The 26,697-nt window shown below is 41.5% G+C and overlaps 1 protein-coding gene and 1 long non-coding RNA gene across 6 annotated transcripts in view; both read left to right on the top strand.

The window, feature by feature from the left end:
- The window catches only part of LOC122986466, a 64,658-nt gene extending 60,550 nt beyond the window's left edge, over positions 1–4,108 (top strand). For 4 of the 5 annotated variants that reach the window (XR_006404309.1, XR_006404311.1, XR_006404308.1 and 1 more), the window contains 2 exons: positions 856–1,619; positions 3,144–4,108. This is a non-coding gene — a long non-coding RNA (uncharacterized LOC122986466). The remainder of the gene's footprint in view (positions 1–855; positions 1,620–3,143) is intronic. The other variant, XR_006404310.1, reaches the window with a different exon arrangement.
- A 777-nt stretch (positions 4,109–4,885) lies between these two features.
- Positions 4,886–26,285, top strand: hsd17b12a (hydroxysteroid (17-beta) dehydrogenase 12a). Its single transcript, XM_044357754.1, has 11 exons — positions 4,886–5,224; positions 17,328–17,374; positions 18,262–18,337; positions 20,183–20,290; positions 21,341–21,405; positions 21,641–21,685; positions 22,204–22,238; positions 23,094–23,175; positions 23,359–23,424; positions 24,269–24,418; positions 24,851–26,285. The coding sequence occupies exons 1-11, from the start codon at positions 5,047–5,049 to the stop codon at positions 24,989–24,991; spliced, it is 993 nt and encodes a 330-aa protein (XP_044213689.1). The 5' UTR covers positions 4,886–5,046; the 3' UTR covers positions 24,992–26,285.
- The last annotated feature ends 412 nt before the right edge of the window (positions 26,286–26,697 follow it).

Raw genomic sequence — 26,697 nt, 5'->3', positions numbered from 1 at the left:
GTCTCTCTCTCACACACACACACACACACACACACCAAAGACCCTCTCGTAACGGCTGGAAGTGTGTGTGTGTGTGTGTGAGTGTGCGTGTGAGTGCTCAATAGATGAAATGGAGAGAAACAAACATTTAAACATACGATAACTATATCTCAGGACGTACATAAAGACACATTTATATTTCAATACATTATATTTAATAAGATAAGTCCAGTTTTATATTTTAGGGGATATATTACTTGTTAATTCATTAAATGTGAAAGATATTTTCTTCTTTATTTGTCTTATTTAATATCTAAGAGAAATCTGACTTATGATGAAAATATTCTCCAACATATATTTAGACAAAACGACCCCCGATTTAACATTCCTGTTTGTTTAAATGTGTGTTTCAAAATTCAAATGTTTAATTCATTTTTGATTCATGATGTTTTCATGGGTTGTTTTTTTGTTGTAATTTACATATCCTGGATGCTTTCTAATTACGGTTTTCTCAGTCTGTGATTTGAGTTGTTAAGAGTAGTCGGAGGCTTGAGTGTTACCTGCAGTGCTGTGAGTGTGTAGGTTTATCTTTCTCAGATGATTCAGAGGTGTGTGTGTATACGTGTATGATTTAAACGTATGTCTAAGTGTCGGTCAGACTTTGATCAGACTGATCAGGCGAGTGTTTGGTGTCCTTTTGTCTCACTTTTTGCTTGTTTCGTGTGTGTTTCGGCCAAATCAGCATGTGGCGGAGTGTGTGATTCTGTCTCTCTGTGCGTTCACACTTCGTCTGTGTGTGTTTTAAAAACGGTGTAGTGACACAGTAGGTTTTACAGGGTTTATAATGTGATCTCTTTATATATTTTTTTATTGCAGGATAAACAGAACAATGTGACTTCAACCACGATGTGAGGCAGCACTATACGTTCATCACTGTCTGCTCAGCTGGACATAACACACACACACACACACCACACAAACACACACCACACACACAGGTGATTATATGTTATATCTTTCATGTAATGTTATATGAATATTGTGCAAATCACAGCAAACAACCTATACTCTATCGTTTCACTGTGCGTTCAAGCACAACTCTGCCTGTTTTTTAACACTAAAACTAACATAAGAAAAACTGTAAAACTGTAAAATATAATTTGATGAGAAAACTCAGCTGATATGTAAATACATCAATTGAGCCCAATAAAGACTAAATCTGATTGTGCTTTTTTTTAATGTTTTGAACACAATACAAATTACTGAAGGTAATTCTTGCACTCCCCGTTTATTAAAATGTGTTTTAAAGCTGCATACCGGTGAAATTTGAGGGTTTTCTAGTGTTTATATGTTAAAAAAGAGGCAGACATTTTTCAAATTAACACCCAGATATTTTGCAGGAATTATAGCTTTCAAAACGTACTTGGATCCCTATATTTTACGTAGTGTTTAAGTCTTATTTGTTAGTCATCTTTTTGAAAAGTTAGAGACGGTGAAATGATAAGATTAGAGGTTTAAACGAAGACTATAGTCTTTATTACTTTTTTGCCGCGATTAAATCAGACTCACTTATGTTCTCTGTGTCCTCAGATGAAGCTGGAGAGGTTGCTGTCGTCGATGGATGAGACGGGACCGTATAGGTATGTTAAACAACACACAAAACAAAACATATAAATCTGGTAATTGTTGAGAGGACGCTCTTAACCTGTGTCGGTTGTCAGATACTTTAAAGGTTTTGGATACGACTCACTGGTTAGATATTTGTGAGAATACCTGTCATTTAGAGTTCAATGAGAGTAGAGAGTGTGGCTTTACTGTAACGACTGTCACGGTAGTTTTTTTGAACGTGTAAAAGGAGAATTAGGCTGTGTGTGTGTGTGTGTGTGTGTGTGTGTGTGTTGTGTTGAAGTTGCTCGGATGCTTTTATCGAGATGTCATTGTTTAGGCTCATGCTGTATCACGGGATATGATCAGTTATAGGGGGCAAAAACCGAACCAGGAGCAGTTACTGTGGGGTCGACAGCTGTGAGTACAGAATGGGGCAGGTGTGCTCGTTGGTGTCTGTCAGATATATATCCGATACTTGTGCAGGGCAGAAGTCGATCATTTACATTTGACAAGGTTTAGGGGTGTTTAAAGGGTCTTACTGTGTGTCGCTGTCCACTTCTGTGGTACTGAAATGTGCGTTTCAGCACCACGGAGGAGGACAGCGACACACACACACACACACACACACAAGGGGCAGAGAATTAGATGAAAAAGAAAATCCTCTAAACTCTGGCAAAGTCTTGGTACACACTACCGATTTGTCAACAAAACTTAATCTTATATTAACTTAATTTCTGGGAACAAAATGGTTCAAATCAGATCAGTGATGACAGTCGAGGTATTTTTTATTTTGTTGTCAGCGTGAGAAATTATCAGCAGGGCAAGCATTTGTCCTGAACGCTGCCCCGATGTGATTCTTTTTCCTTCTTTAAATTCAGGCAATATCTGCTTATCCTAAAAACGTTTGTTTCATAATTTACAATATAAAGAAATACGAGATTAACCTTGGATTCGTGAAGGTGAATGTGTGGACACTGTCGCACCAATATAGGGAAGTTTCCAGAAACACTGTGGGCGAAACAACAGATTTTGTCGTGTCGCGGTGTCAAAAATTGGATTAGCGTTTGTTTAGGGAAAGATGGAGTTAATGTTGACTCAGATAAGGTAAAAGAAAGAGTGTGTGTAAGTGTGTGTGTTAAGAGGAGGTGGGGAAGAAACTTAAATTCGAGAAAAGCTTTGTATTGTTGGATTTAAGGGGGGTGGTGTGTGTGTAGTTAAGGATATCAATACTGGGAGGGGTAAATACACTTAACGTATATACAAAACAAAAACCTGAAATTAAAGAAAACTCAGAAGATGTAGTTTTAGTAGCTTTGTGGCACAAGATGGTTAAAAAATATCCCTATCTTTTTTTTGCCTCTTGTTAACATATACATTTTAAAGAGCCACAACATGCATGTTAAGAGACGGTGGTCAAGCTTATATTTCAACATGTTTGTGCACTTTCCCTGCGAGCTCTGACTGTTTAAAATCTTGCAGATTATATGGACACATATAGAGATTTTTCACAGGCAACTGTCCACGACTAAATCCACATTTTCTTGTCTTGTTTTCAGCTGTTGGGCTGCGAGGACACGACCGAGACGTGAAGGGGGACTCTCAAAACCTACCGATAGGAGTGTGTGTGTGTGTGTGTGTGTGTGTGTGTGTGTGTGTGTGTGTGTGTGTGTGTTTGACGTGTGAAAATTTGAAGATATTTAATGTCATCAATTTAAACACACTTGGAGGCCTCTTTTGTCTCTCTTAAAAAACTAATGTCATTTTGCTGAATGTGTTACACTACATTTAAATGCTGTGTATCTGCTGTGAAATGTGTTGGCAGCTGTTTCACTGCTAAATATTTGAGCCTTTAAGCTGATAAATGTTTATTAAATTGTAGGTGAGTGTATAATATTACTGTGCAAATGTCAGAATATAAAATAGGTGCTATAAAATTGATTATTGTAAGGATTATTTTGTGAAAGATGACATTTTGTAAATATATTTTTATCCTGCACATTGTAAATATGTCTGAAAGGCAGCTGGTCAGTTATAAATTAAATTTCATCCCGTTTGAAATTCTTACACAACTTGCTGCTCCTTCCTCACGGTGTCACGTTGTCTTCGATCCCTCCACTTGTGTCAAAGAATGCGAGCAGCTGCATGATGACTGTCAGCATGTGGACACATTTGTATACTCTTATCACTCTAATGAGTACATGACAGGCTTTGTTTTGTGTCACAAATCCTATGTTTCTCAGAATTTCATGTTTAGTTTGGGTGTGTGTGTTTATGTGAAAGAGAGAGAGAGAGAGTGAGAGAGAGGGAGCATGGCGGCAGAGGGGGGTGTGTTGGACTAAAAAATGCTGTGGCAAAAAAAAAAGCCTTTCTGGGTCGGAGAGGGGAGCTGAGAGCACAAACTGCTGAGGAGAAAATCGTGACAGCCGGCTGTGGTGAAACATCCAACGTCTGTAAGCATGACTGACTCAATCATGTGCATGTAAATGTTAAAATACTGAAATAAAACGATGTAATAAATTCACATGCTGCTCTCAGTGTTTATGTAACACACACATCACATCTCACCTCCCCCCCTCTTCAATGTTTTGGATGGAGAATTTACTACGATGGGGGCAATCTCGCGAGAGTCTGTAAATCCGAAAGTTTAGCTGGGGAATGTAGTTTTTCTTTTTGGAGAGGTTGCACTTGCGCATGTTGCAGCAGAGGTGAGTGTGGAAGAGTTATCTGGCGCAAAACGGGCCAATCTTATGCGCAAAAATGCTTCTCTGCACCTGTTTCCACAGGTTTCAATGGTTATCAGCAGTATGATGCAGACAGAATACCTAAAATAGACGAGTGTCTAGGTGGGAGCAGGCTGACCTCACAGACTGACGTCTCTTAAGCCAATAATATCTCTCTAAACTCTCTCCAAAGGGCGGGAGCACGCGCACATTTTTCACCAATGAGAGCATCCTTTCATTCATAAAGTGGTGTGGGCAGTTTTTTTTCGAAAGCGTGGGTTTGGAGGGTTTCATAATCCTGACTGAAACCGACAAACCTGTTCTGGCGAGAGCCAATGACAGACTCCGGCTGCGAGCTGCCGTAATGTTTGCCCAATCGCTCCTCATCCCGGTCTCCCTTTGACCCACCCTGCTTCATACAGAAAATCGAATGAATGGGGGAAACTCTAGGTCTGATTGACATGCAAATGCACCAACCGACGGAGTGGATCAGCCGAGAGGCAGCTACCGCGGCCAGTGAGGAGCAGAGGAGGGCGGTGCAGAGTAGGAGGTGGGCGGTGCGCTTTAAATCAGGCTAGACAAGTGTTGGGGGAGTTGGGGGAGTGTGTGTGATGCTACAACCTCCTTATAAAGGGACTCTCTCTCACGTTGTGGCTTGGAAATTAGAGCACATTGCCTAAAATTGAGGTCTCCACACACACACTCTCTCACACACGCCGAGTCACCGAGAGCCGCTGCCATGAACTGGATGAACGTTGAGGAGATGCTCCGCAGGGCCGAGACGCCTCTCTTCTGGGTCGGCGCGTTCACTGTGGCCTCCCTGGCGCTGTGGCTGCTCTACAGGCTGCTCTCAGGCTTTAGGATCTGGGTCTTGGGAAATGGGCAGCTTCTCTCCCCGAAGCTGGGCAAATGGGCAGGTGAGTTGGGTCACATCAATTTTCACGCCACCTACATCACGGTCACGAAGAGGGCAGCTCAGAAGTAGGCAGGTGGACTCGACGTGCAAACACCAAAATGAGGTTATTGAGCTCAAACTTCACTTTGGCACAAAGACGAGCTGCATTCTGGTGCGTTTTATTTTTTGTGGCTTAATTCAAGGGGAAGTTGGTGTTGCGTAACAAGCGCAGGTAAGCAGCTGATTGACTGGCAGGATAATGGTCCTTATTAGCTCAATTGCTTTTTTTTTTCCTCGCGTCAAACACAGCACCGTCTGCTGCCAGGGGCTCCAATCAGCGTTTTCACCCACATTTGGAGCGGTAAGGGGATGCCCCACATTGGTGAGCCAGGAGCCAAATTGCGCAGGCTATGCGCACTTTTCAGATAGCTGTTTTATGTGGGTGAGCTCTCAGCCAGCGCACTACTGAACCACATTAGCCCATCCGCATGATGTAGGACAAACCCATATGCTCAATTAAAACGTGACCTACATCTAGATCATTTTCACAGCTTTCGACTTTTCAAAATGTGTCACATTAGAGCAGTTTTTTTTTCTAACATTTTGACACTTGTGTTAATTATATGTCACCCTACTTTGTAAATGTATACATTCAAGCGATCATCTTGTCATGCTTTTGGTTCTGTCGTCGGTTTCCTCTCTAATTATTCCGTCTTGTCACATTACCTTGTCCTATTTCGTGTGCCCTACATATTGTTAGATAAGATTTTAAAACGTCATTTCTTGGGTTTGACTATATAATGTACTTTTTCAACGTGCTCGGTCAAATAGGAGTGAGTTAGGAGTCAAATCCAAGTGTATTTTGGTTTTGTAGAGACTAGTCTCATAGGAATCGCCCTGCCATGGCTTGACCCACTTCTCCAGTCTCCTATTTGGAGAAGACTGCTGCGTCTGGAGCCTCTTGCTGCGCAATTTTCCGAGCGCTCCCTATCGCATCGGGATAGGTTGACAATATCCCCTTCTCTCTAACATCCAAAAACCAGGCGATCCGGTTGATTTGAATGCTGCTTGTTGCCTTTTTAAAAAAAAACAACAACAAAAAAAAAACAAAAACAAAAACCTAGATGTTTATCTCTGCACCGTGACGCACTTTGCCTCCAAATCGTCGTTTTTTTTATGAATGGGGTGGTTAATTGATGCCCTGTGCGCCATAAGAGGGAATGAAACGCATGACGCAAAGGTAGGATGCCTTTAGGAATGACTAATGTACATTTTTTTTTAGTGATTCTGCTGGAATATGCGGAGGAATACCGGTGCACACCGATGAGTCATGCGCTTGTTCATCGCTTCGTCATCCATTGGTCATATAGAAATTGAGATTACCCCCCCCCCCCCCTCCGCCCCCCTCACCCCCCCTTTCACTCCACCTCCATCACCTCCAGTATCTTGTCAGATATAGCTCTAACTTCGCGCTTAGAGGTTTCCTTCCTGCACTCTCAGTCGCCAAAAAACATGATTCCTCGAGCTTGTGCTGTAGCAGAGACTATTTTGTGCTGCAGTAAAGCTTTCTTAAAGGTTTTCTATTGCAGCAAATGTAATAGGTCCAGTGTAGTCCATGTGATGCTGTAGAACTGTGTCAAGAGGACATGCCCTAAATAAGCAGTGCTCAGTGTTTTAGAGACTGTAGGACTCTCATTTTAATTTATTATAAGGTTTCATGCAAACTATTTTCCAACTTTTCCACAGCAGTCACATTTTCAGCATGTGCATATTTCCCTAAGATGTGAACTTGCATGCCACTCCCTGAAACCAGTTGCTGCCACACAGCCACTTGTCTGACAAGTCTATGAAACTCTCTTCCAATCAAAGCTGTTGACAGTTGATGCCATGGCAGAAAATGCACAGGTGGAGTGGATAAGGAGGGAGGGGGGGGGGGTGTCGTCCTCAGCTGGTTGTACCAGATGTGCAGGTTTGGCCAGGTGATGAAATGGTGTGATTCACTTTACACACATGCATTTACGTCAAGTGGTGCGGCTCACTGTCTCCACCTTCCATTAAAGGACAGAAGCACCTGTTGCAACAAGTTTAACATCCTTTTAAATCATTAAATAGACTTGGATTTGTTCTTTCATTTCAGTGCACAATAAGCAACACAACAGTAGTGTTAAGTCCTATTGAGTTAGTGTAAAGCTGCTACACAGAAACTAAATTTTTAACCATTTAGCTTCTTTTTTCTTCCCCTCAAATCACTTCTGAATCATTTCTTTCTCCATTCTTTAAACAGTATCTCAAGTTAGAGGTCAGCACAAACCCTGGACTCCTCAATATATCTATGGCGGTGAATATTTTAATATTAATAAGTGTCTTGCATACAGGCAATCTTTTTAAGATTGAAATTTCTTGACATTTGTCTTTTTTTTAAAATCCACATTCTTTCATTTTTACATTATTTCAATATATATATTTCAATACTCATTGTAATTGGACACTTGTTACCGATTTTCATTTGTTGATGATGTAAGAGGATCAAATCAGCTAGTTAAACAACCACAAGACACCAAATCCCCTCAAGAAATGAAGTGAAAATGCAATTTTATTTCACCCAGAGTAAAATTCCTCGACTGACACGCGTTCTAGAAAACACATTGTCACCTTTTTAATACCTTAGCTCATCCTTCAGACATGTGCTTTTTGCTACCCATATGGCTGCTGTTGCAACACATGAGACGACTAGTATTTCCTGGTCAGACAGGTTTGAGAGTATGTGTGCAGGTTGTTGAGGTCAAATTTGCCCTGGAACCATTAAGACTTGATCAGATAAGAGTTAATTCTTTTTCCCTTTTGCAAGTAAATTCATGTTTTTTTAAATCTTTGGTTTGAGTAATTTTCCATGCTATCACTGTACATCTTTGTGTCTGTGTTGAGCAGCTCTCACATGCAGAGCAGAGTAGGGATTTCTCTGGAGTTCCTTTTTTTTTTTTTTTTTTTTTTTTTTTTTTTTTTTTTTTTTTACAAGTGACCGGTCTTCCCCTTAGTGCATGGGACACCTGGTGGTAGAACAGGAGCATTGCAGCATGAGTCAAGGCGGCTTCCCCGGCCTCTCTGCTGCACTGAGCATCCACACACACACACACACACACTCAGCCTCCTGCCAGCCCTAGTGCCTGTCTGCAGCTCGGGTTTTAAAAAAAAAAAAAACCTTGAGCACAGTTCTCTACGACACGACACATTTTTTTTCTTTTTTTCTGTCAATACATTTTTTTCAGTCTTCAAATTTTCAGCAGATTTGAGGAAAAAAGACAAACACTTGTAATGCAGGTGGAAGAAGGGGAGATCCCTGCTATTTTTTTTTTTTAAAGCAGTAATCTTTGCACAAGATATTTAGTCTTTCAGTTAACATTCCTAAAAAGGTTCTCTCTAGTATTTCATGATATTTTAGCAGATTTTAATTAAAATGATTCAGTGTTCGGTTATTTATGCTTTTTATGTCTAGTGGAGCAGCTTTTCACTCTCATGCGCTTCTCCGTTTACTCCTCTGCTCCCTCCTCCACTCTTAGCCCCCAGCATCCCATGTTATATAAGGGAGCCAGTGTCTGTTCTGTTGCGTGTGTGTAAAACTCCATTATAGGGAAGTAAATTAGACCAAAGGGAGCTTTTTGCAAGGGAGGGGGGTGGAGGGATGGGAAGGGGTGGGGGAGATAGTGATGTGACATGCGCCTTAGAACTGGCCCCCCCCTCCTCCTCCTCCCTTTTGACATTAAGAGTTTATTGAGAAAATGGTCCTATTATATAAGAAGGATGCAGCCATTCATCAGTACAGCACAAGAGTGACAAAGACTTGGGTCAGCACTTACGCAAGAATTTAGTTTCATTCGGCTGCAGGAATAAACATTTGGTGTGTGTGTGTGTGTGTGTTTATCAACACAAGCTGCAGGCGAAGCAGAGTTACAGGGTGGTGTTAATTATTATGGGAGACTAATTTACACTGTTTTTTATGAATAGGCATTAGGCTTCATTCACGGTAAAGAAAATGTACATATGTGAATGAAATTTATTTGTGTGTGTGTTTCAATTGAGGCAGGGTCTCCACTTCTTCATCCTTGTGAATGTGCTTCCCCCTAGTGCTTTGTGTGTGTGTGTGTGTGTGTGTGGGCGGAGAGAGAGAAAGAGAGAGACAGAGTGAGAGAACACTGCCGTTCATGTGATGAACACGCTCTGTGACACGTGCTGGAGCCAGGGATGCTGGGTAAAAAGAGAGAGAGAGGGAGAGAAAAAAATCCTCTGCATCTCCCTCATTTCAAGCCCCTCTCAATCCCTCCCTCCTTCCCTCCCTCCCTCCGCCCCCCCCCCCACTCCATCTCACCCAACTCCCTATCCAGCCAGCTGTGTGTGTCTTTCTCCATATCTAGCACTCTTCATAGCTACAGTACTGTTAGGTTTGTGTTTCCTCAGAAATGAAATGCTGTTTTTGCAGCTTCGTTTTTTTGTGTAGAAAATTCTCAATTCAAAGCTTTTTGTCCACAGTGACCAGTACTGATATTATTCCTCAATGAGCAAAAAAAGTCAATTTATAAGTTTTATAAATGAATGCATCGGGTTTTCTGACCACTGGTGAAACCACGTGACTAGATTGAAACATAATTTCTGGATCTAGTAACTTGTTGTTGATGACTCATTATTTTTAACATTTTGTAAACAAATGAGTAGTTGAATAGTCATTTGAAGAACTCGCATTGACAAAGGAGTTCTGAAATATCTTTTAATATCAAGTGTAAACTTAGAGCAATGCATAAATGGCCAATTTTCAGCAAAATATCCCTAGTTGAAGCACCAGAACCCTAAAATTTTTTTATAATAACCACCTGAGTTTTGTTATGCACCACAACACCAAGGCAAATTCCTTGTATGTGCAAACCTACTTGGCAATAAACTCGTTTCTGATTCTGATAAATGTAGTTTAACTTAATCCAAGTTTAGTTAACTTTCTAGCACACAACCAGGAATCAAGAAAGGGCATCAAGTACAATAATGAAGACGCTGCTCAGTCTCTAAACACACAATACTGGACCACCAGCATATTTGGAATCGGTGGTTTATTGCCTCGTTAAAGTGACACCTTCTCCTGTGCTTGCAGTCCAACATGTTTGTTCAGTTATGAGTATCTGTTGAAATTTTATTTTGAAATTTTTGGCATTGGTCTCTCCGAGACAAACCCGAGTAGAAGAATGTATGAAGTCATGTCATACTTTGAGTCATTACCAAACTGTGCAAAATGAAAACATACTTTACCTGAGAAGTGTTTTGGACAAACATAAGGTGTGTGTTAGAGTTGGTGAGCAGAGGATTTATGTAGCACAGGACCAAAAACAAAAGCATCTGGGTTTTGATTGGATTGAACAAAATGTTTTTTTTTTTTTTTTTAATCTCGTCAGTCTTGGTCAAACTCTGTTTTGCCGATTGGTCTTAGTTTTTGATGTGATTTGGCTGTAAGCTGATCAAGCAGAAACCCTCAAAGGGTGAAAGTGTGTGTTGTTGGAGAGCAGGAAACAGTGTAGTTGTTTGTAAGAAATGTTTCAGGGTATCGTCTTTCTGTTAAACGCATGATTTTGAGTTCAATAGCTACTCTACTTTTATAGAGGAACACCACATCATCATCTTAACCAGTTTGTCTTGTATCTCAAATACAAGGAGGTAAATGAAACAATGGGGCTATTCAGTCTTAGTGTCACTAGAGTGTATGCAGGTTTTCATACCTACCAAAGACTCCAGCAGGTGATTTCACTGATTAACACTCCTCCAGACAGAGAGGACTGCACTAATAAAGTGAAATCGCCTGCTGTATAGGCTTCGCTCGAAATGCAAACCTCCACATAGTACAGTCTGTTCTCCACACAGCATACATTCAAATAGTGAAGTTTTTGTTTCTTGCTCAAAAATCACCTCCAAGTAGTTGTGGTGGAGGAAACTATCGATTTTTAAACAAGGCATGTGACTGGAGGAGGGAGGAGGACGGGACTATTTTCTGCTCTGTACCCAAATATAGATGCTGGTTCTATCTTGGGCAGCTCTGAAGTACATGTTCTCTCTCTTTCTTTCACTCTCTCTGTCTCTCACCCTCCCTCCCTCCCGTCCTTTCTCCCTCCTCCCCCCCCCCCCCCCCCCCCCCCCCAGCAGCCTGATCAAGCTTTATTTTTGTCAACTTTTATATTACCCATGTGACTTTTCTCCCCATGCTATTTAAAGCAGCCTGTGTGTTTGAATGTGGAAGGTGGGTGAATGTAGAATTGGAAGGGGTGGGAGAGGTGGTGGGGGGCAGTGTTTGGATGGGGGAGGGGGACTGTCTTTGGATCTTATGCTGCATCCCTCCCTCCATTTTTTTTTTTTTTTTTCTCCCTCTGAGGTAGGAGGGGCTGCTCGTTGATAGGCGAGTTTGGGGTGCGACAGATTACATAACGGTACGTAACGAGAGCGGGGCATACAAGGACCGCAGTCTCTCCTCACTGAGAATCTTAATTGGAGATTTGGTGGTGGTGGGGAGGGTTGAAGTGGGGGGGGGGGGGGTGAGGGGGGCGCTCATTTTTAGTTCTGTCTCGCTCTCTTTGCATAGGAAAGTTGAATCTTCCAAAAAAAGCTTCACCCTGTGGGTAACTGATAGTCAAGATCATGCCAGATTTCACTACAGCTAAACACTGGATCAGCTTATTGTGAAATGAAAATCTGGAAGTCTCCATAATCACACAGATTTGAGGATTTCTTTTGTCTCTTTAACATGAGCTGCTCATCCTCACACACACACATATGTGCCTTCTCATGCAGTCTATGTTCATCTACATCTAGATTCTTCACAAGTATCAGCACATAGGGGTTTTGCGTCCACCATGTTCTTTTTTTTCTCTCTCTCTCTGCTCATCACATCGGATCTTATGTGTGGGGTTTTTTCCCAGCCTGCAGTGCTCATGCTGGCATCGGGGCTGAGGATGCAGCAGCAGCAGCAGCAGCAGCAGCAGCAGCAGCCTGGTCGTCGTGGTGATGGTGGTGGGGGATCTTGTTGGTATTCAGGTGCTGCGGCAGGCAGGCAGGCAGGCAGGCAGGCAGGCAGGCAGGCAGGCAGCTCCCAGACGAGGCAGTGCAGGCGCGCTGCTATTTTTACTCCTCCTGCTGCTTTTTTTAGACCCTCGGAATAGTGAGCAGGCAGCGGCAGGGGCTGCTCCACTGCTGAGGAGGGAGGGAGGGAGGGAGGGAGGGAGACAGAAAAGGCTGGGGGATGTCAATACCTCTGGACGTGATGTGCAGCACTAAGCACAGCAGAGCTGCGGTGCAAACGCGCCCCCGTCAGGGCGCTTCAGAGCCAGCATGCTGGACCAGTTTTGTCAGAGGCGTTGGAATGGGGGAAACTGGGTTCAGAGTGATGTTACTGGGAATGAATGAGAGGCAGTGGTGCACACATCCTCTCTGCCAGCACACATGAATACATTCATGGATTCACACACTTCTCTTCACTGGCCTATCCAGATCTCATCCTTTTTTTTTTTTTCTTTTTCTTTTTTTCTACTGCATACATCACTCTCATACGTGGTTGCCCCATCAACACACATTCACCCTTTGTTGTCAGCGTGCGTGCGTCCTCTCTGTGCGCCAGTAGCGTTGCTGTCACTCACGTGCTTGCTTGCGTAGACCCTTTTTGTTACATTACATCTGTGTGTGTCACAGATGTAATGCGTTGCTCACGTGATGGGAATTAAGTCCTGCTGGGAGCACTGGTGTGTGTATGTTTGTGTGTTTGTCTTTGTGTTTGTGACTGAACTGAACAAAGGGATTTTTGGACATTGTGTTCTACTTGTACTTCATTGAATAGGTGACTTATATTTCCTCTTTTCTTTTTGCTGTCTGCAGAGTCCAGTGAAGGCTTATCATTTAGGGGGCCACTAATTATAGTCAAATCACCTGGCATCACTTTTTTTGTTGTATTTCAGGTGTGGCCGACAAAATGTTTTGTTTTTTTTAATCATCCCATCAGCTTGTTCATCCATAAATTCCCTCATTATAGGTTACTTGGTTTAGAATTTCCCAGAATATTTACTTTGTTCTTGTAGTTGTTGCACTAATGATGGCTGATGGCAACTCAAAAGCAAAAAGGAAATGTCTTAAGACTCGAGAGGAACTCTGTGTCCTCATCCCACTGTACTAGCCCCCCTCCCGTTCCACACATAAACACACACACACACACACACACACTTCACTCTCACTCACTCCCCAGACAACGTTTATTGAGAAAATGGTACTATTATATAATGGGTGGGAGGAGTGTAGTCATTCATAAGTACAGCACAAGGGTTGGGGAGGTGGGGGCATCAGGCCTGGGGGAGGGAGGGGGGGGGGGGGGGTTGGTAGCCAAATGCAAAGTGGAAAATCACAATTCAAAGTACAGCCTTCTGCTTTCTCTAAATGGTGATAGAAATTGTTTCTGAGTTCTGATTCTCTCTGCTGCGTGTTTATTTTCCTCTTTCTTTAATCTAGATGCTCACTTTTCTTTATAATGTCGATGGAGGGATTCTGTCGCAAACTGTTTCCACCATATTTGGCCTTTGACTTATCCTTCTCTTCTGCAAATTTCTCTCTTTGTATACCTTAGTTCTTCTGCTTTAATGCTGTTGCACTGCTTAAGTTATTTAGTTCAGTATTGTGTTAAACTAACGCTGCTATTAAACAAGCAGACGTCAGGTTAAGAAGGCAGAGCCGGAAATCCCTTTGCTAATATATTATACCTGTTTTTGAAATGACTCAGATTTCAAATGTACTTTGGCAGGTCAGTCAGGAGAATAATGCACTTTAATTATATTATTAATTTAAAAGGATATTAACTCCACGACTTCCTTTATAGCCAAAACTGGACCCTGATTGGCTGACAGCAGCATCTCCACTACCTCAAATGATGTAAAACTGCCAAGTGGAGGTTTGCTGCAGACTTGACTAATGGGAGAGATTTTATTAGTTAAGTGATGAAAGCCAATCAAGCTCCTCACCCTTTTTTTTTTAATAAAATTTACCTTTTTTTTTTTTAAGGAAACATTAGACTCACAGCTGTAAAAGTCAAGATAGTACAGATGCTTCTTCTTTTTTTTTTTTTTTTTGCAGTGTTCTGAAAAAGCATGGCATGCATAACCCGAACACATGCACCATCTGACACGTAGATAAGTACTGTATGTTCTTTACTGTCAGGTTCAAGTTCAAAAAAAGCAGATGCTGTGCGTGCGTTCGAAGCGCATAATACATTCTTACACGTTCTCCCCTTTCAGGTACAAAGTTCAAAGGGTGATGCTGTACGTGCTTTTTGGCGCATAACACATTTTTTACACGCAGGTGCAACCCTCTGCACCTGAAACCTAGTCATGCAGACAAGCACCATGCATCCCAGCTGCCTTTCCATGGGGTATATTTATTGTCCCGTGTGACTGGAATGTGGTCGGTGCACTGAGGCTCCTCTTGTTCTTTGTTGGGGTTTTTTTTTTTTTTTTTTTTTTTTTTTTTTTGTTCCTCCTGTTTGACATGTCCTGTCATTTCTTCGAAGGTATCGTAGGCCTAATTGAATCATAGAAGGCGTTGCTTATCAATCACAGCTTTTCTTCAGTTGTTGGTACAAGATTTCTCACAAAAGGCAGTCTTGGTGTTAATCATCAACCTTGATTTTTTTTTTTTTTTTTAGGATCTGAACAGTTTTACTCCTCTCCTGTCCCTTGTGTTCATGATACTCTTTCAACGCTCATCAGATAAAACATGCCTGATAGTCAATCTGAAAAAGAGGCTGAAAATGACTCTTTCACTGTAATGATCTCTAATACTTGGCATTTAGCATTTTAAATATGAACCATGTAGCTCATAAAACAAATAACCTTGATTCATTTTGTTAGACTATATTAGAAAAAGCAAATTTTTATGTCGAGATGGTTATTGTCTCCCCCCACCACCCCCCTCTCTCAGCCATTTTACTCTGCAGCGAATGTAGCCTCTCCCTGCCTCTGTTTGCCCCCACCTGCATCTGCAGCGAGCGCCCGATTTGGTACAGCCCGCGCCCATTGAGGCTTTTCAGCCACGGAGTGTTTCATTCTTAACACGGGGGAGGTTTAAAAATAACCAGGGATTCTGCTCTCTTTTTCACTTTTGACTTTGTGCTACTCTCTCTCGCTCGCACTCCTCTTCTCTCATTCACTCACTTGCCCCCCCCCCCCCCCCCCCCACCCCCACCCCCACCTCCTCCACCCCTCCTCGTCCTCCTCCCCTCCTCCACCGCCATCTCTATTCTGTCTATTTCTCCTTCACTCATTCGTTCTCTTGCTTCGCTCCAGTTCTATTTTTAGCCGCCCCTAGGATCCCTCCTCACCCCCCCCTCTCCCTCTCCCTCTCCCCCCACCCTCCCTACCCCACTTCACCCTCCTTTCTCCTGCTCCATGTTCGTCATCACTCCCTCCTCTCTGCATCCCCTCTCTCATCTTGTCTCTTTTCCTACTCTCCAGCTCTTTGCCAGAGAATGTCCTCTACCTCTATTAATCTTTCATCAAGCCTCGCTAATAATATATTGATGATGCACAACTATGTGTGTGCACGTATTTTCGTGAGTACCCCCCAATCCCCCTCACCACCAGCCTTTTTTTTTTTTTTTTTTTTTTAATCTCGTTTGTTTCTTGTGTCCGTTTCCCTTGTTCTTCCTTTCTCCCACCCCATCCTCCGTCAGTCAAGCAGGGGCTGAGGTTGATGGGCAGTGAAGGTTTAAAAATAGCCCTGCTTGCTTGACAAGGTGAGGAGAACTCTGAACACAAGAGGAACATCGGCTCTTTTCTCTATCTTGGTCTCCTCACGCTTTGGCCTCTTTACCATCTTTTTTTTTTTTTTTTTTTTTTTTTTTGTGCACTTCCCTGAAATCTTTGCTCTGCTTTTACCAAAGTGTTCTGCTCCCCACTCTTTTAAATATCACTGGTTTGCCACAATACACCTTCCTCTCTTTTGTCTAAACTACACATGCACTTGAATTAATCTTTCCAGTCAGATTTGTCAGTATAATAAATTGATAAGTTATTCAAAGCTGCGTTCATGTGCATAAAAACCCTGAAAGTGATCTGGAAAATCCTATTGTTTTACATGAGAGTAGCTGTTCCCCGTCAGGTATCAGTGGGTGTTGAGAGCTTTGTGAATCCTATACTGTCTTCCATATTTGTTCTGCTTTTAATCTATACCATCTTATCTCTGCCTCTATACAATCTCTGTTCCCTCTGTCTTTGTTCTAGCTTAAGCTTTGCGAACCTATTCATCTACCTATCAATGTTCGACTTCTATCTATACCATCTTGGTTTGTATAATATGTATCTCTGTTCCAAAATCAAACTGCACGCTTCCTTGTGTGTGTACTTTTTTGGGGGGAATGGACACCCTGTAAGCATCTCATCCCAAAAGAAATGTTATTAGACTGATGAAAAGGTCATCATCGTTGAGCTTAGAGAGAGAGAGAGAGAGGCAGGTGAATAGTGTTGTCGGGTGTGTCCGACAATGGAATTTCTCAACGTTACAGCCTTCATATGAATGTCCCGTATGTCACCCGTAAAAAGGGCCCGCGGCTTAACTCCATGTTGGGGCTCTGAGCCGTTATGATTACATATGAGAAGAAGCGGTAAAACCTGATGCGAGGGTGTGTCGTAGGCCTCGGGACAAAGAGGATCAGATTTGTGTGCGTGTTTGTGACTTGTCACAGGATGTAGAGGTAACAGAAACATTATAGAAAGCATAGTAGATGTGCCAGAATAATGAGTCAGCCAACCATAACTTGCTGGTAAAGCACTGGTGTTCTTGATGTAATGAGAATTGGAGGCCGTTTTGCAGGATTAGTTTACCTGGAATTCTAAATACAAAGTGACACTGCTTCTCTGACGGATCATTCTTTGAAGAAATATGAGCTGTTTTCATTATTTTTACCATTTGGGTACTTTTAAAGAACATCCAGTCACTATTAAGTCACTAATTAGTTAAACAGAAGTTGACTTGACCTTTGCCCTGCCACATAGTGTGAGAACGTTGTTTAGAAAACCCATACTGACCTCTTTTTTTTTTTTTTTTTTCTTCTTTCTGTCTCTCTCCAGTTGTGACGGGAGCCACGGATGGAATCGGGAAATCCTATGCGGAGGAGGTGAGTTCTCCTGGATCCTTATTTATTTCATTTCTTTTACAGAAAAGCTGTGACTCATGCATACACACACACTGTGTTCACTTATAGGCCACAGTAGGGGAGAACTCTTACAGGCCTATTAATGTGGAAGAGAGTCCTCACACACACACACACACACATATGCACACACTTCAACACAGCCTCGCCAATAAGAGCTCATACGGAGGTAACAAGCACACGTTGAATAGGGGGCTACCCTGCCACATGTACGGCCCGTACTAGTGTGGGCGTGCTGACTGTATAATATAGTCATGTTGGCCCTTTGACTCATACTGTTGCTGTTGGTGCTACAGTGGGGCTAGTCACTTGTCACGCTAGTGTAAGCCACCATTTTACCCAGCGTATTATGCTCTGCAGGGGCTTTAAGCTGGTTAATTTTTATACAGAAACACACTAGTCTAACGCTGCTTTCACATGAAACGTGATGAATCCACCTCTCCTGGAAGAACCTCATGTGCATCCAGTAGAAACAACAAGTTAGCTGGTTAGGATGGGAGTGAAATCGAAGGAAATGTGATTTGGGGACCCCAGTTATAATTAGTCTTAAGTAGTTTTTTCTGTTGTTACTGTTTGCAACCAAGTGAGCAAGCAAATGTTAACACATGCAGATAAAAGATGAGTAATCAAGCAACATTTCGGATGATGTGTCACCTTTGCTTTCCCAAATGTCTGATCTAGACCTTTTCTTATTATATATCATGTGATTTCTTAAAAACTGAAGTTAAAAAATGTTATATCTTGCTACTATCTGTCCTCCAGTAGTGTGACAATACACTCAATATATTAAACAGACAAGTATAATGCTTGAAAGTCATGCACGTGTCACTAAACAGGTGTTTCCTTCGTAGCTTGCTCGCCGAGGATTTGCCATGATGTTGATCAGTCGCTCCCAGGACAAGCTGGATGACGTGGCCAGGTCACTTGGTAAGTGTGTGTGTAAAAAAAAAAAAAAAAAAAAAAGTGTGTGTGTGTCTCCGCAACATCATGGAAACCTGCTCGGGGTTGAGAGCACAGTGAGTGGGCTGTTGAGGATGTGTATATGGCCAGGCAGTGACGTGCAACCTCCCACCCCACCGGCTACAGGGTTTCCCAGGCCTTGATAAGAGGGCATATCCTCCACACGAAGAGTTGGAATATAATCAAAATAGAAAAGACTGAGATAATAAATCTTAGCATCTATAATATACTTATGCTTCAGACTGTACGGAGTTTTAAACCAAAGGGCTAAATCTACTAAGTTCCCCTTTTTATGAAGCATAGTATATTTGTTTTATTGAACTGGTCATTTTGTGAGTAGTTTAACCACTTCGATTCATCCTCTAAATCCAATTTCACACTCTTTTGCATCCTGTTAAGTCATGCCTTTTTATTCTGAGGGTGAATTGAAAACATGTAGCCAACAAAGCAGGCTGTGTTTTGACTTCCTCACTGTCAGTATGAAGACTGATTAAATATCAGGCCTGGTTAAGAAACTTGTGCACCAACCTGTTCCTTTTTAAAATATTTCCTAGAAACAGACCAGTCTTCTTTATTCAGGTCCTCCAAAACGCAAAAAACAATCAGTACTTGAGCGTCTGTACGAAAGGAAAAACTTTTTTTTCCTCCTCCTTACTGGCTTTTCTCCAGATTTTAACAGGGAGTGAATGGTGAGTGGCCCCCCCTGTTCAAATAGTGCCCTCTCCCCGACTCGCTCTCTTTCCATCTGTCTCTGACGTCTCCCACAGCGCAATTTCCCCTGTCGTGCTTCAAGTCCACAGAGGGGGCTGATGGGTAGTCACGAGCAGGGTGCGCCGTGCCAAACTCTGGCACTCCTCCCTCACGATTAGTCTGACAAAAACCGCCCATCTTAGCATGTAACCGGGCAGCCTACCCTGTCCTACCTATAATTTAATTGTCGCAAATGTTTCTCTTCTCTCTTATGCAACCACCTCATTGGACTCTTGATCGTACCTACCTGGCAACCCCAAATTACTCCTCCAATTTGGCAACCTCAGCCGTAATATTTTTGCTTCCTTTGCCACCACAGCTTAAGCTGCTTTTATCATTTTTTCTTTGACATTGACTCACAGTGGTTGTGATGACTAAAAATAATCTCATGAACTGGATATAGACTACAAGGAGGCTCCAACTCATAACTCCTTTTTTTTTTTTTTTTTTTTTTTAATTTCACTCACCCCCCCTCCTCACTTCCCTCTCAGGTTCCCCCCCTTTTTTTTTTTTTTTATCTTGGATAGTCTCAACTCTAACTGAACACACACTGACATAGTACTGGTCTTTGCCGAGGCACATCCCAGGAATTTTCCTCTTATAACTCCCCCTGCCACCTATCAGCTAAACGAGTCTTTGGACAATAAATTCTAATTGCAGCAGGCGCGTCAAACATGACGAGGGAGCGGAAGGAGGGAGGGAGGGGGAGCAGGTTGCTCGGCTGGTTTGTTGGTACGCAGTGCCCTCTTCAGTTCGAGTCTGACACCGACTGGTTTCATGGTCCATTCATTTCAACAGATCCACAGTTTTGAAACAGGGGGGGGGGGTTGCTCTGCTCTTGGGCAATGTAATGAGCTTTTGCACAATGTGCTGACTGACTTGTGACACATGAATGCATGGTATGAGTGTGTGGCGTGAAGGCATGACCGCTCACTAAGATGCATGACCTTAAACGTGCGTCCTCCTGAGCTTTGATCTTGTTTTCACACCAACTGTGCAATGTAACTTTCATTTCTACAATAATGTGATTAATGGACACTTTATTTCTTTCTCCCTTCACAGAGGAGCAGTATAAAGTGGAAACCAGGACCATCGCAGTTGACTTTGGCAAGACAGACATCTACCCCAAGATCGAGGCGGGGCTGGCTGGTCTTGAGATCGGCGTTCTTGGTAAGAGCTGCTTTCCTAAACTTCCCTGGCAGGACAGTGTACATTCACCTCTTTTTGTTTTTCTGTCCAGTGATGACTTACACCTTTTTGCATGTTGACATATTTGAAAGCGATGTTGGTTTTTGTCTTGTGTTCAGTGCAGTAAACCTACTGTAATGACCTGTTGTAAAACGACAGTGCAAGACAAACTATAAATCACTTGACAATAAACATTTCACAGTCACTTGCAATGTGTATTCGGACACTAGATAGAGATACATTGTGACAGTAAGTTGAAGGGTGTTGTAGTGTACAAAGCCTTTCGCAGACAGTTCGGTCTTTGTGTCACTGTTGGCAGACTTCCCTTCTCAGATTACTCTGTGTGTACAGTGCCATGTGTTGGCTTAATCATACAACACTTATTATACAAATGTAAGGTGGCGTGATCTCCTGATTCTCTCTGAACAGCATTCAGATACTTTTAATTGACCTTTTTGTCATTTCTCTGTTAGACAAAGTCGGCTATGTGCACTTATTGTGAGTAATATTTAAAGTCTGGTTGAATTATCATGGCATTGTAGTGGATGAGGTGCACAGCTAAAGCACAATTGATTAATACTCTCTTGTGCGTGTGTGTGTGTGGGATATTTTTTTCTATCTTGGCGTGCATCCTTTTTCAAAAGTCTGTCTTGAGTTTGAGCTTCAGAGACTTTTCTAAAAAGATTATTTTGATGTCTGCACCTGAGTCACGACATGAGTTTAAAGTTACACAAAAATTCCTGCTGTTGGTGTAATAGCACATGTTTACACACCGAAGTTCACGCTGTACTTTCTAGTTGAACATTTAAGGAACTCTTTGTCCTTTTTTTATGATACCGATTGTACTCTACTGGTTGCAAGGTGTGGCTGTGTCTAGTGTAGAGTGAAATGCCTGCTTCTATCTTGTTTACTTTTGCTGCCACCTTGTGGTAGAAATTTTAAACTAGTTTAATTTCTCCCACACCAGATTATTCAACAGTGCTTTTCTAAAATAGTAAAATAATTTCTTTTTTTTTTTTTTGTCTTCAACAGTCAACAATGTTGGTGTGTCCTACCCCTACCCTGAGTACTACCTCCATATTCCTGATCTGGACAATGTGAGTTTGTTTTTCTTGTTGGAAACACACACAGAAGTCACTGAAAGAGTATAAGAGATAACTGTGTTTCTAACTAACCTAACTTTTCTTCATTTCATGCTCCATAGTTAAGTTATGATTTGTCTTTTATTGGATCTACTCTACCAATCATCTGCTTCCATATTTTATCTTGGATGATATGTGTGAACACGTAATCTTAATGCATGAACTGACTGGTGCTTTTTCTGTGTTCTAGTTCATAACAAACATGATCAATGTCAACATGACCTCGGTGTGCCAGGTAAGTTTGTCTCCGTTTTCAACAACTCTGCACATTTTTTGCTCCTCAGGGAGGAAATGTTCCAAAATGCATTGAGCCCAGTGATTTGCAAAGTACATATTTACTCTAAATCAAGCCCACGTGTCTGCTTTTTTTTTTTTTTTTTTTTTTTTTTTCTAAAGTTGATCCATGGGTATCACTCTTCTTCTCACTGTTCCCCCTTTTTGTTCTTCTCCTCCTCTTCTTTCTCCTCTTCTGCTGTTTCTACCACGGTACCTGCAGTGTCTCAGTTGTTCCCAAAGCAACGGTGGACTACACCAACGCTGTCTGTACTCACCACCCACGCAACTCTCTCTCTCTCTCTCTCTCGGTCTCTGCCTGTCTCTCTCTCTCTCTCTCCTACTTTTAGTCTTTTTTTTCCCCTCTCCCTTCTTTATAAAGTCCCCTTGTTTTCCTTCATGAGTTTTGTCAGTTTTTGTGTGACAGTTGATGTTCACTGAGCTTATGTTTTGTTGTTGTTGTTGTTGTTGTTGTTCTAGATGACCCGTCTGGTGCTGCCCAGAATGGCTGCGAGGTGAGTTAAATGATGGGCTTCCATGTTTTGCGACATGACTGCAGTCAAATATCAGTGTCGTGAATGAGGGATTGTGGCACAGAGCTGCGCAAAGAAAACCAAAATTAAACCGGAGAGTCTTTTGCTTTCCAAGAACAGTTTTTGTGGGATTACACTTTATAAAGGTGACTCTTTTTATCTGGGAGGGGGGCAAGAAAATCCTCACCAAGCCCCTTTCCATCACTGCATCTCTTTCCCTCTCCTCCTTTGTTCGCAATGCTGACAAGCTTTCAATTCACACAAAGTGCTCTTCCCACCCGATTGGCTGCTCTGTTCCCATGTGACTCCTGCTGGCCAATAGCAGCGCAGGCACATTTGGTGCCGTGTGAGGCTGGAGCGTCGCTCCACTACATCACTGCAGCAACAGGCTGCCATGGCAACGCACACTACCACACTGTTTTAGTGTGTGTGTATGTGTGTGTGTTTGGAACGTTACTTTATGTGCTGGATGTGTATAATAGACACAGGGTTCCCACAGACCTGGAAAATCATTGAAAGTTTGTGGATTTGAACAAAAAATAAGGAATTTATTGCACTGTCCTGGGATCAGCTCAACACATCTTGAGGAAAGTCCTCTAATGTAGATTGTGGTGTTTGAAGTAGCAGCATTGAAAAGAAGGATTTCACCAGGCTTTCCTGATTTTTAAATTCCAAGTAAAAAATGATTCCTCTCTTTTTGATCAACGCCACATTACCAAAAGTCACCGAATATAATTAATTGATTGAAAACTCTTGAATTTGACTGTTGCATCTCTGAATGTTCTCACAGATCAAAGTTCTTCTCGCTAAATCTGTCTCGCTGTATTTTTCTCTCAGGTCCAAAGGTGTCATCCTCAACATCTCCTCTGCCAGCGGCATGTACCCCGTCCCTCTGCTCACGGTCTACTCTGCCACAAAGGTATGCGCGACATCTGCACTTGTCTGTTATAAACGAGCAACAATTCTTTTTAGAAACTGAACTGTCTTAGAATATTGGTCAGTGTTTTCTTGTTTCATCAAGACAGCTCACCCTATTTCCACCCACATGGAAGTGATGACAACAGATGTTAAATTTGACCATCTTTTATCGTTCTCTGTGCAGGCCTTTGTGGATTTCTTCTCTCGTGGTCTTCAGGAGGAGTACAGGCGTCAGGGCATCATCGTCCAGGTGAGTCTGGGTCTCTGGATCAGTCTGACAGTCTTTTTTGGTCCTAATTTTACTTTACTGTAACTCTACGAATCAATCTGATGGAAAAAAATGTTTTGAAATCTTTGGAAAATATTATACATAGCAACTTCTTAAAGGTAAAATACCTAAATGGTGTACAGCAGCATTTCCACTCCATCATCTGTAAGATAGTTAATGTGTAGTTTTATTACATTTTGCTAGTCTTCAAAAAACTTTTGCTGTAGACAAAAGATATGAGGTCTGTCTCTGATGCTTCCTGATTCACCTCTCTCTCAAAAGTTTGACTCAAAATAAGTTACAAACATCCAACTGCCTGAAAAGCAGCAGTGACATTAATACATATTCATGAATAATGCAGCTGATATGCAATTTTAAGCCTTTTCTTAAATATGTTGTTCCACATAAGGGTTTGTTTGTTCTGTTTTTAGCAGCCTCAGTAGTGTTCACTCATGCGCCACCTTGTGGTTGGATTGTAAACAGCAGTTTCACCTCAGCAAACCTTATCTGTATTTTCACCTTATGAGCTTCGGTCATCAGACCACGTAAAGAAGAGATTTTATGTATAATAAGTTCAAGTGCATCTCGTTGTGCTTTAGCCAGTTTAACAGGAGTGAGGACACATCGCTTGTCACTTCAATGGACTCAAATTTGTACTATTCATTTAAATCAAGAAACAGGAAACTTTCTGCTGACCTGAGGCAGAACAAGACTCTGTTTTAATCAAAAGTTGTTTAAACCTTCAGGCTGGACCAGAAAGCATAAATGCTGTATATTCTTTTTTTTTAAGTCAATCTTATCTGTTTTACTTTTTGTCTTCCTGTAGAGTGTGCTGCCCTTCTTCGTGGTCACTAAGATGACTCGTATCAAGAAGCCCACCCTGGACAAGCCCACCCCAGAGCGCTACGTTGCAGCTGAACTGAGCACTGTGGGTCTGCAGAGCCAGACCAACGGCTACTTTCCCCACGCTGTCATGGTAAGAACTGGAAACCTCAAGAAAACCTAAAGAATCTGTTAAGATTACATTATGCAACCTTGAGTACTGGTCTCGGTCTCGGAAAGTCAGATTTAAAGCTGGACTATCTGAATCTGTAGTTGATTTTAATGCCACTTAAGGATTTTTGAGAAGACTTTTTAATGAAATGTATATTAATTTGCAATCCAAATCCAGGATATATTCAGGTTGTATTGTGTCTTAATCGATAAATCTGTGAAAACTTGTTGTATGAGTTTCACTTTTTCTGCTTAAACAATATTTGAAGGGCTACAAATGAGTATAATTGACATTAAACCTGTCTTGGGGGAAAAGTGTTTTTTGCCAAATCATTTACTTTTGTTGTCCTTTCAAGAATAATCGTAAACTGATATTAACGTATGTGTTTGCATTATTTGTGTTTTCCTCTTGTAGGGTTGGGTAACCACGAAGCTGGTGCCGAGCAGTATCGTCATCTTCCTGGGAGCCAGAATGAACCGTCTGCAGCGTACCGGATACCTGCACAGGAGGAAGCTGCGGGAGCAGAAGAACGGAGCGAGTTTGAAGAGCGAATAAGAAGACAGCGGACGATTTCTGCAGGCAGCCATTCTGTTCTGACCTGGTGCAGTATTTAAGGAAGGAAAGAGGGGATTGTGTTTGTATCTGTGTGATTGATTCTCCAGGGTTGCCTGAGAATTCACCTCTGTGCCTCCAGTAAAATGTCCACATGTGTATGACTTTGTGTAAAAACAGCAACTTCCACACTGATGTGATTTTATCTGAAGCAAAATAACCAAGAAAGGCCGGAGCTGAAAACAGATGCTGCTCTCAGCAAAGGACAGTAATATTATTTGTCACTGACACTGATGGTGGAAATTATTACGACCAAAAAATAGTGATTTGTTAACCCTGCTGTTGTAAGCAGTGGAAAATGGTGGTGGGCATCCTTTTTTATATATAAATATATGTGTATGATTATTTATTTTATATTTGTATGAGCATACGAGCCAAACTCAGACCTTTAAGACCAGCCTTAAACCTAAACTTGTTTACAGATCAATGAGCCATTTAAAGATGGCAACTTTAGCTTTCTCTCACATCAGTTCACCTGCATCACTGAACTGTTAGCATCATGCGTTGGCTCTTTCTTCTTCTTTTTTTTTTTTTTTTTTGATATTGCGTGTTTACAGTATATAGAATGATACTTTGTGGTGGGATGTTGTTGCACCGATGTATCACTTGTTCTAAACCAAAGTTTTTTTCATAGTCATCATTCATTGTCACATTAAACACAAGTGCCTTTCTACTGACATTAACGCTGGATTGGTCAGATTTAATGAGCGGGTATTCAGTGGTACAAAAGATATAATTCAACTGGTGCTACATCTGTGTGAACTGTACATTTTCTGCTTCCTTTAATCAAAATATAAACCTTTCATACATAAAGGAAAACTACTGTAACTTTTTATCCAGTGTGTTTTGAAAGGATTTCAGAGCGATAGAGAATATTCCCAGTTTGTTGTGAAGCAAGTAACCCTCCAATCAAAGTTCAAACATTAAAAAAGTTAAAGGTTTTCCATCAGCAGCTCACAAACTGATACACATGCAGTTGCAGTACCACCTAATGTTTGCTGTAACACACACGCGCACACCGCACAGTTGACACACAATCGATACCCCGTATGACTTGGGTCTGACCTGTGCCTCAACTAAGCGGCCTTGTGAATGCTTTTGCTTTTGCGAAGAGTCTTTTAATATGCTTGGAAATTAAAATTTGAATTTCTACATGTAAGATACACTGTTTACGTTTGTACTGCTGATGGCAACTATATTTTCTACTGTTTGTTAATAAAAGCTCTGGCGTACAGCACAGTATTGTGTTTGTGAATCCTTTTTTTTTTCCATTAACTAAATAAAATAACAGCTTTTGACATTTTCTGGATTTTATATTGTATTGGCTGAAGTTGTCATATTCTTCAAATAAATAAAAAAAAAATGTAAAAACACTGTAGCCTAAGTAAAAGCCCTCCTTGCAGAAATGTACTTAAGTAAAAGTATGTAATTATTAGCAGCAAAATATACTTGAAGTATCACAAGTCGAAGTATTCACTATGCAGAATTACTGTATACATTATATATTATCGTATTAGATTATTTTTATTGATGTGTAAATGTAAAAATCTTTTTAAAGTTGTAGTTAGTCATGGTGGAGCTGATTTGAAGTACTTTATACAAAGTTGGGTAGATTACTCATAATGTCTCATATTTTATAAATTGATCAT

Source organism: Thunnus albacares, chromosome 7 (assembly GCF_914725855.1).
Source record: "Thunnus albacares chromosome 7, fThuAlb1.1, whole genome shotgun sequence".
NCBI lineage: Eukaryota > Metazoa > Chordata > Actinopteri > Scombriformes > Scombridae > Thunnus > Thunnus albacares.
This window is presented reverse-complemented; position numbering and strand designations above follow the sequence as displayed.

Excerpts from the sequence above, each read along its gene's own strand:
- hsd17b12a (XM_044357754.1), top strand. The coding sequence starts at position 5,047 with ATGAACTGGATGAACGTTGAGGAGATGCTCCGCAGGGCCGAGACGCCT. Across the intron at positions 20,291-21,340 it reads TCTTGAGATCGGCGTTCTTG|TCAACAATGTTGGTGTGTCC; the intron begins GTAAGAGCTGCT and ends TGTCTTCAACAG. Across the intron at positions 23,425-24,268 it reads GTCAGGGCATCATCGTCCAG|AGTGTGCTGCCCTTCTTCGT; the intron begins GTGAGTCTGGGT and ends GTCTTCCTGTAG.